At 41.2% G+C, this 12,714-nt stretch overlaps 1 protein-coding gene across 6 annotated transcripts in view; it reads right to left on the bottom strand.

Moving 5' to 3' along the window:
- Nucleotides 1–12,714, bottom strand: part of LOC147024547 (C-Jun-amino-terminal kinase-interacting protein 4-like) — a 200,888-nt gene that overhangs the window by 185,037 nt on the left and 3,137 nt on the right. For all 6 annotated transcript variants that reach the window (XR_015059080.1, XM_085884562.1, XM_085884563.1 and 3 more), the window contains exons 2-3: nt 5,227–5,313; nt 1,051–1,171 (exon numbers count right to left, since the gene is read on the bottom strand). Coding sequence is in view for 5 of the 6 variants with exons in the window: in XM_085884562.1 (XP_085740688.1) it covers nt 1,051–1,171; nt 5,227–5,313 (208 nt within the window). In the remaining variant the exon portion in view is untranslated. The remainder of the gene's footprint in view (nt 1–1,050; nt 1,172–5,226; nt 5,314–12,714) is intronic.

Here is a 12,714-nt window from a genome sequence, read left to right as displayed (position 1 = left end):
ACATAACCCAAATATTCTTACACCTCCTAACATCAACCAGTTTACATTTTAATGGTGACTCCAAACCGAACATAAGCAATTGCAATTTTTGACATTCCACAATTCCAAGATAAGGTTAGGTTTCCCATACAATTGTTGTTAATGAATCTCAGGGATCCCACATTATAAAACTTTCTTTGCGATATGGCTGGAGAAAGATGTACATGTTTGTAAATTATCCTTTTTCCTCCTACCCTCTCAGGGTGAGGAATTTCCACAAAAATGGGGCAAAGTTGATCAGAATTGGAACTTGATATGAACGTGCAACTTCGCCACCTTCTAACTTTTGCACAGAAATGAAGCAAAGTTCATCCTGATTGCAATCAATTTGAATTTAAAAGGAAAACTAGAACGTCACTCGGTGGAGTGCATACTTGCGCCACGTTAAACAGTTTACATTTTGTATCCCATTGACAAGACGGATCTGCATCAGGACCTGAACCAAAATTTCATCGGTTCGTTCTCGTCACCGAAACAACTCGTCCACCAAGGTTTGTCATAACTCACCCACATCTTTTTGAAATATCATGCTCTGCATCGTTTTTGGCCCCATCTCTTAATGGTGAAGAATCATTTAAAAACTTTTAGTATCCAGATCTTCACCAAAATCGAATAAATTTTTCCTTGTTGCACATCCATCCTATCCACAAAGGTGTGTCCAAATCCATCCATAACTTTTTGAGATATCCTTCTCACAAACACACAACAAACAGGGGTGAATACATAACCTATATCTAACTTCAGTGGAGGAGGTAATGAACTTGGCCATTTTTAGGAGACAATACATTGGGAAGGTTAATAAACTGGCTGTTTTTCTTTTTCCTCAAGTCAATTATTTGTACCGATTTTTTCGTCAGAAATAAACATTTGAGTGCTCATTAATGCCTTTGGCACAAAAGAAGGTGTCAGGGCATCAAATAATCATGAGCTTTGGATGAAAGGATTCCCCCGGAGGTTGAACCTGCTCCATCCACAAGCTACTCATCAATATGCTATTTAGCAACATCTCACTCTGATCTGTAGCGTTTTTGCCACGAAGTTCAAACTGTCGAAGCTGTAGTTGTGATGTCTCCAAGCGGGAAAGCAAATCATGCCGCTCCTGCTCAAGTGCATCTTCATACTCGATATACTTCTGCAAGGATACACAAAGTGCATGTTGTGTACTAGTCTGAGCTTTATAAACAATGGAACCATCAGTAAGACCCCTTGCTGTGACCCAAACCTGGGCATCTGAGGATTTCTGAGTTCACGAAGTGCTCGCTTCCAAAATTAATCAAACCTCCGATACTCATACTTGCAGTTTCTATGTTTCCATGCAATGCTGTTTGCTTTCTTAGATGCAATGAGAAATTGATGTCTGCTTAAAGGCAAAACAATGTCGCTCAAGAAAAATGCACTGCCTTAACTTAGCATCTGCTCCACCATGTTAAAGTACTGCATAATACATGAAAGCCACTTGATGAATAATCAATGTGTGCACACCCATTCAAGTGTAAATGTCACCTCATCATGCAAGCAATGTATTAAAAAAGCAAAATGGAACCAATTACAAACAAATAACTTATGAACATTTCCATTGGAGAGTAAAGATGCACCACAAAAAAACAACTTCACAAATCCATGTTGTGAAGTCAGGCTTATTCTGTAGTTACAGGGTGAAGGAAAGTGGGATTATTGCAGTGAGCAAAAACAAATATGAAAAGCATGTTTAAGTATGTTGTGCTGTGCCATTAAAATGCATCTCAAACTTCCTTTGAATAACTATAAACATTATTTATAAATGCTTTTTTTGTATACAATGTCAAGGCTTGTATGAGAGCTAACACAGAGAAGGTACAACAAGGGGAACAAAATGTACAACAAGGGGAGCAGGAGACAAGTGGGATGGGAGTGGGAAGGACAAAACAGTGTGGAACATACATTAGGAGATCTGTGGGAGGGTGAGGGATGGAGCGGGATACACAGGGTAAACAAGGACACTACAGGGACTTTCAGATCCTTACACAACAGGGACTTTTGGGAATGAAAGCAGGGAATTTTAAGGTGGGTTTGGGGTGGATTAGCGGAGGAAGAAAAGATCGTGGTTTTGGATGGGGGAAGATAAGAGATGGTGGTGAACAGCTGTTTTGAAGACCTGGAGGGAAGAATGGGCTACGGACGAAAGCTTTGTATGTGGTCAAGAGCTCACGTGTGCCAAGGAAGGACTTTGTACGATGAAGGATGTCCAGTCGGCGACTGGCTTTGGAGGCCAGCTTGGAAATGTGGCTTTCCCAGGAAAGATCATGGCAGAAAGTGAGACCCAGAAGCTTGAATGAAATGATTTCTTCAAGAGAATTGTTGAGAAAGTAGATGGGGGTGGGGGGGGGGTTCCAGACAGTCCTTACGGAGAGACATAGTGAGAGTGTGAGATTTGGCAGGATTGAAAGACAAGTTTCACATGTTGGACCAGCTTGTGATTTTATCCAGATCTGCAGAATGAAGAAGCTGCTGCTTGCCGATCTGAGGGATGACAGATGGTATGGCAGAGATAGGAGTCATGAGCAAAGAGATAAAGATGATTTTCCAGTGAGTCAGAGAGATCATTGATGAAAACCAGAAAAAGAACAGGGCCCAGAACGCTGCCTTGAGGAACTCCAGCCTGGACAAGAAGAGGGCTCATTTCTTGCTCTTTCTCTTAAAAGACTGTCCATATTCCATTCCTCTCTGGGCCATTGTTACTCATTTCTGTTATCCTTTCTTTTCATCCTTGTATCTGTCTATCTCCCATACTCGGTACCCTTTTGTAATCAATGAGCAGAGTACCTGCCCTTTGGGTGATTTGTTTCAAGTATGCAATATGTTCCTCTGACGCATACATATATTTTGGCAGTGAATAGGAAAAAAAAACAACAAACTCCGTGTTCCATGCATAAAGCAAAAACATACTTAGTGCTAACAATTCAAAACACCTCACTGCACTGCACTAGAAAATGTGGGGACACAAATACTGCACTGGAAATGGTGGGGAGTTGCAATACCCTCCCCCACCTGGAGGCGGTGCTACACAATACACATTTACATGGAGAATTTGCCTTCTGTCCCTCCCCCACTGCTCCCCTCCCCCACCGCTCCCCTCCCCCACCCCAAGACCACCGGCAAAGATAAAAACACCCTTATACATTAATTGGGGTCATGCTAACCCTATGTAGCAAGTCTGGATGTAATCAGCCCAGAACTGTAGGAGGAGTAGCGGGACAAACAAACACACAAACACTGGTCTGTGAATTTTAATAAGGAAAAAAACAGCTATCCTTTGTCATTTAGCTCCAATACGAGCCTCAATCCTTGCATTTCATTTCAGTTGCCAAGCAGAATGGCCAAGAGGTACGCACATTTGCCTCTCGGCTGAATCTTGATGCAGCTATAAACTGTCCTAGTGTCACAGGCAGGGTAATTCATCAATGTGTGTGCATCCCTCAGATGGACGTTAAATTGATGTCCTGTCTGCCAGCATTAGATGGTGGATGTTAAAGATCCCATGGTGTCCTTCATGAAGAGTAGGCATCCTTCACCGGCACCCGAAACAAATTCCTCCACCTTCTTGCGTCGGAGTGGCGACCCGACCAGGATTGTAACCTCAGCCAAGAAACTACTTCAGCAGAACTGACATGGTACATGATCTACATTTCAGTGAGCACTTCTGTTGACATTTACTTAAGTCTCCATTTCCAAAAGGAGGACTAATATTGGGTATCTCCATTCAGACATGGATATTGTCGAAGAATGGAGAAGAGGTGTTCATTTATAATGCTCCTCATACAAAACCAGAGTTCTCCCTACCATAAAAATAGGACCACCTTTCCTGAAGCTCACCTGGATCAGGAGTAATCAGTGTGACCACTCCTTGGCTTTTTTCACAAGATCTTGGCTATTCGTTGTTCACCTTGGCGTATAGGTTTTCTATTATCATCGCTTTTCTGAAACCTTGTGAATTCTTAGCTTTTTTCATTGGCTCACCTTGGCATTTATGAAAATGAGGAGTCAAGTGGTCACACTGGGAGTAATAGTCAGTCAAACCCCCTACAGACTCCCTTAGACCCTAATTTTTTTATGTTGTGAACAAACTTTGGTACATCATGGGTGATGAAGGTTGTGGTCAAGTTTCATTGAAATTATGTGTGTAGTATTTGAGAAGACAGCAAATACCTATTTTTTTTGGGGGGGGGGGTCAAAAACACCCCTGTAGACCCCTTCAATGAGGGCAGATTTTGATGCGGTCGATAAACTTTAGTTCATCACAGGTGATGAAGTTTGTGGTCAGGTTTCATCAAAATTGTGCGTAGTTTCGGAGAAGAAAGCAAATACATCTTTTGGGGGGGAGGGGGGGTCAAAAGACCTCCCGTAGACCGCCTTAATGAGTGCAGATTTTGATGTGGTCAATAAACCTTCGTTAGGCATCAGATATGAAGATTGTAGCGAAGTTTCATTAAAATGTTGCGTTTGGTTTAAGAGATAACGACTGAAGTGTTTACAGACCGACTGACTCACTCTCCTTTGGACACTGCTCAAACGCACAAGCTCACCTGACTAAAGTCCAGGTGAGCTAAAAAGTAGTAGTAGTTGTAGCACTACTACTTTCAAGGCACCAATCAATCCCACATTCATGTGGGGTTAACCAAACAAGTTTTTCCCCTCTATCCTGAGCATCATCTTTCTGCATCTTCACTCCTTTCTTGTCACTCTGCTCCACTTCTTTCCACCCCAATTTAATTATTACTCCCTGGTATCTGTCCTAGCTGACATATCAAGTGTTGCAATAAGAACACTCCCATAGAACAAACAAATCATTACAATGAAATAAGGAGAACACATTGGCCATCTGTGAAATAGCAGCTCTGGGTGGAAGGTTTGGTTTCATGAGGGATTCCAATGTAACATGAAAATAAAATTTCAGTTTCAGCTTTAATTTACAAAAGTACTGCATAAGAACACATTCAGAGATAAATTCAGGTTAAAGTAGGAGCAGTTCATTGAGGGCATACAGTACTGAAAAAATAAAATACCAAGAAAAGAGGGAATAACTCAAGCACATGAGATGAGAACAAAGCCTTTAAACTCTTCCTTTTAGGGCAATGTGGCCTGTGCACAAAAGACTGACAAACAGTACACGCCCATGAAGATGTACATACACAAGCACCAAGTGCTCACCTCCTCAGCCTGCTTGCGCAAATTTCGCTCCCTCTCATACTGGGTGAGCAGCTGTTCATTGTCTTCTTTCAACAGCTCAAGCTCCACCTGCAGCAATTTGAACAATCAGAATGACTTATCGGCAGGTGCACGTCAAGCAAATTAATCAAGGGGGACACACATTTAGGCAATATCAACCCAAGTGCCCTTAATGTGACGTAATACCTCATATATTACATCCAACCATCCATTGGGACCATACTCTGTGCAGAGCGTTGGTGTTGCCTAAGCAGCCTCCTTGGCTTGTGAGCACAATCCTGGACGGGTCGCCACTCCGACACAGGATACCAGTATGCTGGCACTCATTTTGCCAACCTCGGCTAAATGACAAGTAGAGTCAACACCACCTGGTATTAATTCAAGAGCTAAGTGGGATTTGAACTCAGGATCCTTGGATCCCAAGCCCACCACCCTAACCATTAAGCCAACACCAGGCATTGTATATTACAGATTGGCGGTTTAAACTGTCTTGCTTCATGGTATCACTCTAACTGTCAAGTGCATCAATTCAGAAGATTACATGCAAAGCTTTAGCATTAAAAGGTGCAGCAATCTAGTTGTCCCCTCAGTTTATTTATAATTGTGCTGTTTATGAATGGCACGAACAAACACGTGGAAAACTTTTCTTTCATGAAGCGTATATTCCTGATAGATATCAATTGATGAAATGACCGATACAGATACCAAATGCTGAAATGAAATTGATGAAAAGGAAATTTGAAATTCCCTCTAACAGTAACAATACATAGAGAGAATAAGGCATTCCAGAGAACATGCTCACGGGAGCTTGCAGCTTCCAGGCCAATAAAACTATGACCATGTACACCTTTGCAAGATATTAATCTCTCACAAATGAAAAAAAGTATTTGCAAATTGCAATACAAGTTAGACAGATTGTTTTTATACATTTTATTGGCAGATTTCTGCAGCAGTTTGTTTTAATAGATATGTAAATATGTTTGTCTCTGCTCAAGGAGAAGCAAAATGACAGAGGTTCAACAAGCTTACAGACTGACAAAGGGTAAAAAGCGGAACGGCAAACAAAACCACAAGGGCAGATAATAAATGAGGACCGGTAGTTGAACCACAGGATTGGAAAAGGAAGGAAAATAAGTAGAACAAAAACAAATAAATAAATAAAAAGAGGTGGAGGTGGAGGTCAGCAAAATTAAAAGAGATTGGGTGTGGATATGAGGCGACATGGGGCAGTACTCACAAAAATAAAATAAAAAACTTGAGAGAAGAGCACAAAACAACAGATTATAACGAGTCTGTTATGCAGGAGATGGAATAGAAGGCTGAAGCAATGGAGGTGAGAATTCAGTTTTGAATTGGAGAGGGTAACCAGGTGTAGGATACTGCAAAAACGCTCGTGACTTGAGTGGGATTAGGCAAGAACAGAGAAATGAGAGGACAAAAAGTGAGGCCCTATGTGAGGTGACAGAAAAGACGAGTCCACAAACCTGTCTGAAGAAGGAGAAATGATGAAACCTGTGAGAAGCAAACCATTGGGCTCAGCTTCTTCGCGAGTTATTGCGATAACACTGAACTTCATCTTCAGTGCAGCGAGATTGAAAGCAGCCGAGAGTGGGGACCCAAGAACGAGAGTGGGGTTGGAGGCATTATGATCACCACATGGCACGAAGGTGCAAGAGCAGTCATTCGACTTCGCTCTATTTCAATGTTATTTTTCTATCAACTTGCATCGATTCAAGTCACAAATCAATCAAATAGATCTCATTTAATTACCGCATTTTCCCATCTGCTTTGGTGTTGGGCTCAACCCAACCCCTGTGGTGTCGATTAAAACAAAACTAGAGTGAAGTTGATGGCGCATCATCGCAAATCCCCATGCTTCCCGCCTAAATCAAAGTTGAAGGATGGCAAAAGGTTCCACCAGGAATGACCCAACATCAAATTTTTAGTTAATTTCTTTTTTAATATTTAAAAAAAAAAAATAATAATAATTTAAATCTTGTTTTGACCTCTGCGTGCGTTTTAAATTAACAGTCCCAACCGTCTGGGGGCATGAACCGCGGGTCAAATCCAAAAAATAGTGACGTATTTCATGTCCCCCAATGTTGATCGCATTTACAAAATTTCATTAAAAAACGTTCGAAACTGTGCTCGTAATTACATTTTAGAGGTATTTTACCTTTTGACCCTACCCCAGAGGTCGAGGCCAAAAAATGATACTGTGCTCACACCTTCTCTCCATGCGTTGATCACAACTACCGAGTTTGGTGAATTTCAGCCTAACCGTTTAGGAGGAGATAGCGTGATGGACGGACAGATGGACAGACAGATCAGATTACAATGTCCCCTACTTTTTCAAAAAGCGTGAGAATAATGAAGAATATTTTAAAAAGAAAGCCAAATTAAGGGAGAACAAACAATTTGCGAGACACCACTGGATTATGTACAATTGGCAATGCCCGAATATACCAACTGCCACATTCTTTCTGAACAGAATGAACAAACAAATATGCCTTTGACAAGTGCAGGCATGTCAAATTATTCCTTGGCATGCGCAGCATACTTCAATCACATGTCTTCACAGATGTAAAATAACAGAGAACAAGTGAAATCCTTCAATACAGTGCGTGTGGTGAAGCAAATGAGTACACTAATGTTAAAATATGCAATTTATGCTTTTTCAGTTGAAAAAATTAAAAAGCATACTTAATATTTGAAATGTAAAAATCTTATTATTGTGATAAGCACCTTTATATATATATATATATATAACAGAAGCAATGAAATTGTTCGATACAGCGTGGCAGGGGACCACAAAAGAATGATAGCATAAGAATAACTTAGCTTTCAGCATTCAGCGATCGGCGCAAAATGCGATGGTGGGCGGAAATGACGTCTTTCGTTCGTTCGTACATGAGGGGTGCGTTTCTTCGTTTTTTTCCGTCAAGCAATAAATTAAATGGTTTTCACATATATAACACATTAGTTTCACAAATTTCCATTGAAATACTCGGGTATTTCCGTCAATTGTCGCCATTTCCATCGAGGTTACGCACTGCATCTACCGGTCGGCCGTCATTGGCTGTCTTGAGGCACGTGGGGGGGGGGGGAAACGGGGGACACCGGAGACGTGGGAGACGTGGTAGACGCCAGCGGGGGCATTTCAAACTCGGTGCAGTTGTATACAGCGCACGCGCTGTAAAAATGCAAAAGAGAAAGCAATTACAACCCTGTTTTTTTTTTTTTTTCATAATCAATACTTTGTCTCTTTTAATAATGCAAGATTCACACGATACCAGAGCTAGCAGTGATTTTGAAATGTGAACTAAATAGGATTGTGGGGAGAATGAGTACATTACTAAAACTTTTACCACACTTTAAAACAGTAATCAAAAACACAAAACACAGACACAGATTTAGTCTGTCACGATAGTGTAGATGTAGTGCACTTGACTGTGAGCCGTGCAATCTGGGTTTGCTTCTTGACCCGTTTACAAATGGTGAGATCGGTGCTTCACAGGTAAGGTGCTGTATTAATAAGTGTTCCGTCTCTCTGACCGACTTTAAGCTGGGGACCCGTCTTTTAGAATCCACTGCTTTTGAATGTTAAAGACGCATCGGTGTCTTTCGATGACAAGTCGGCGATTTATCACCGACACAATGGCAAAATTCCCCGTGATCACAAAGAGAGTGATGACAACCTACCTTTGGATTGAATTTGGCACTTGATGATGACGATGATCATGATGAGGATTATAATGATGATGATGATGATATCATGGATAAGCACAACACATATATGTGCAACATCGCTAGGTCCGACATGAAAATTCTGTGTTGGAGATGTACTTTTAACAAAGCAATCCATGTTCAGCAGAATAATGTCAGGCCACAACAAATGAGATAGTCTTGCCAATGTTTGCCTTCTGGACATGATAGTAACAACTCTTAGACTTTCCTTTATCAATAGGCAATGTTATAAAATCATATTCTGAGATTTTTGTCATCGGTCAATTTTCCCAATGCGGAATCTCAAACACCGCTTGGCTTTCCAACATGCTTTTGCATCGCAATAGTGTATCCTGCAATGAATAGTGTATCCTTACCTGCAATGAAGTTGTGCACCTGATACTCGATTTGTGTCCTTGATTTTGTTGTGGACCGAATCAACATTCGTTTTCATTCACTTTTATGACGTGAAATAATTCTGTGCGATCTCGGGTTTTTGTTTTTAAACAATTTTGACTTAATCAGGGTTTTTTGTTATATCCTTCTTGAAAGGGAAGAAAAGGATGAAAGCCACTTGTTTTGCACTTCCGAGTTTACAAGTATGTCCTGCTGTATTTATAAACACACCACACAAGAGTTTTTCTGTTATATCCATGCCAAAATGCAGTTTTAGCTAAAGTTTTATGACACACCCAATCATTTCACATTCATAAAATACTGGGTGGTGTTTGTGGTGAACCCCTCAGCAATCAACATGAATAGTTTATAATCCCTTTTTCAGAACAAGCTCATTCCATACGATGTTGTGATGGTTTCTGCACCACAAAAGCAAATCGAGAAATTCTGCACCAGACATTGATTGCAACGTGGCCATTCTGGTTTTTTTTTCACAATTCTTTCATCCAGCTGTCAGTACTTTGCCTTTTTACCCTCTGTCACTTTTCCATGTGCTTAAATTTTGTTCAGAAAGAGTCCAGTCTGGTATTACTGATGGCCTGTATGTCCAAACTTAATGTCCCTTGGGAGAAGAAATGACATCACAACAGTCAACAAAGACCAAAACAGCTGCGTAAATTGATGGTGCTCTCCACTCCAATATTGGTGAGACCTAAGGACACTCACAGCAGCAAAGAAAAAACAGAGACAGGCATTACAAACAAAATGTTTCTGCAAGATTTTGTGCATTTCCTACATGGCACATTATAAGCAAGAAGTAAGTACTACCAAGCCTGGTGTTGACTTGGTGGTTATGGTGGCAGGCTTGGGATGATAGGGTCCTGAGCTTTAGCCCTGTTTGCTGCTAAATTAACACCAGGTGGGGTTGACTCAGCCTGTCATCCTTCCAAGGTTGGTGAAATGAGTACCAGTGAACTGGTAATATGGGCATTGCATCAGTGGTGCCCCCATACTCGGTAGCAGTGGCGATGCACTGTTGTTCATAGCCAGTTGAAAGAAACAACCGTTGTTGCTTTCATATACCAGCCATGTTTCAGACTATGCCATATGAACCAGTATTTCATAGAGGGAAGAGAATGTGGGAAGAAGAGAACCAGCCTCGGTGGCCTAATTGTGAGAGAGTCCGCTCTGAGTCTGGGAGGTCGGTCATACCAGTCTTGAAACTGGTACGTGATGCTTACTTGCTTGACATTCAACATTTAAAAAGGATAGAGCATGGAGACAAACAGCAATAAGTTGGTAATAAGAGCGCAGGCTTTGATGGTCCGAATGGCTTCCATCTGCGTCAAAGTTTCTCGTGAGGGAACTCTTATTACGATACATCTCAAACGTCAGACAAGCCGATGTAAGCCCACCTCAACTAATGTTGAGGGGTTTTTGACTAACTTGCCATGCATGCAAAGTGCGGAATCGCAACAGTGTACAACCATAAGAGCCAGTGGAGAAAGAAATAATTATCTAACCACTCAACCAAATAGCCACAATATAGCTGCAGATTAACAAATACAGATTTCCAAAAGCAGAAAGAGAAATAAATAACTGAAGGAATAAAAAATAAAATAAAAAACGTGATGGGAAAAGCCAAATGACGACGATTAAATAAAAAGCTAGAAACAACTTTCAGAAGGGATTCAAACACAAGCCATTGATCCTCGGTTGGATTGTTAACAAAATGTTTCCTCTGTGGTGGTGAAGACTCAAACGATATCGAACAGAGCATGACATTTTGGGGTGGACTTTGCTTGTACTGTGGCATTCTCCATTGTTTGTTTATATTGCCCTCAATGGTGTAGGTTCGATTCCCGTCGATGCTCAGCGGTAAACAGTGGTGTAGTGCCAAATTCTGAGGCCCTGCAAAAATGTCGGCCATGGAATCATCGCCAGATCCACATTCACATCAGGTATTAACTTAGCACGAACAATTTGAGTCCCCAAAAATGAGTGAGAAATGAAATACACACATTTTAGCATGATAAACAAAAACTTAATACACCCACCCACTTAACCTCACAATCCCCTTTTAAGAAAAAGTCAGATCTGTTAGTTTCTAACCAATGCTTTTCGACAAAACTATGTATTTTTAGAAATGGAGAAGTTAAAATGATTATATATATATATATATATATATATATATATATATATATATATATATATATATATATATATATATATATATATATATATATATATTATACGCACACACATGCACACACACCATCTAATTAGTGGATTTGGCTATTTCAGCCATTGCTGACAGGTGTATAAAATCAAGCACACAGCCATGTAATCTCCATGGACAAACATTGGCAGTGTAATGGGCTGTAATGAAGAGCTCAGTGACTTTCAATGTGGCACAGTCATAGGATGCCACCTTTCCAACAAGTCATTTCATCAAATTTCTACCCTGCTGGAGCTGCCCCGGTCAACTGTAAATGATGTTGTCGTGAAGTGGAAACATCGAGGAGCAACATCAGCTCAGCCACGAGGTCTGGGGCTGTTTTTCATGGTTCTGGCTAGGCCCCTTCGTTCCAGTGAAGGGAAATCTTAACACTACAGCATACAATGAAATTCGAGACGATTCTGTGATTCCAACTTTGTGGCAACAGTTTGTGGAAGGCCCTTTCCTGTTTCAGCATGACAATGCCCCCATGCACAAAGCGGGGTCCATGCAGAAATGGTTTGTCGAGATCGGTGAGGAAAACTGGCCTGCACAGAGCCCTGACCTCAACCCCATCGAACGCCTTTGGGATGAATTGGAACACCGACTGCGAGCCAGACCTAATTGCCTAACATAAGTGCCTGACCTCACTAATGCTCTTCCAATATCTCGTGGAAATCTTTCCCAGAAGAGTGGAGGCTGTTAGAGCAGCAAAGGAGGGACCAACACTAATATCCATGATTTTGGAATGAGATGTTGGAGAAGCAGGTGTCGACATCATATAAATATATATAATTTAGTACCATGTAGTCAGGGCTGTAAAGATGGCCTCGAGGTACAAACTCTCACCTCTAAGCTCTCCAGCATGGGTTCAAATCCCAACACAGCTATAAATCGTCATCACGGTGCGTCACAGGCAGGACGATTCATCCATGTGTGTGCCGTCCCTCGGCTGGAAGTTAAACTGAGCATACCGTCTGCGAGCACGAGTTATTTAGTTGTTGTCTTTCACATTAGTTGGTGTATTTATTGAAGATGACGAAAGTAGATAAAGCTTTGGGGCCAGATAAACATCCAGGATGACTGAAGGAGATGGCAGAGCAGACATGCACGATGTTAACAAGTATAAC

This window comes from Eptatretus burgeri, chromosome 6 (assembly GCF_056783735.1).
Source record: "Eptatretus burgeri isolate ZD-2024b chromosome 6, Ebu_testis_v1, whole genome shotgun sequence".
Lineage (NCBI taxonomy): Eukaryota > Metazoa > Chordata > Myxini > Myxiniformes > Myxinidae > Eptatretus > Eptatretus burgeri.
Note: the sequence above shows the minus strand (reverse complement) of the source record. Positions and strands in the feature narration are given on the sequence as shown.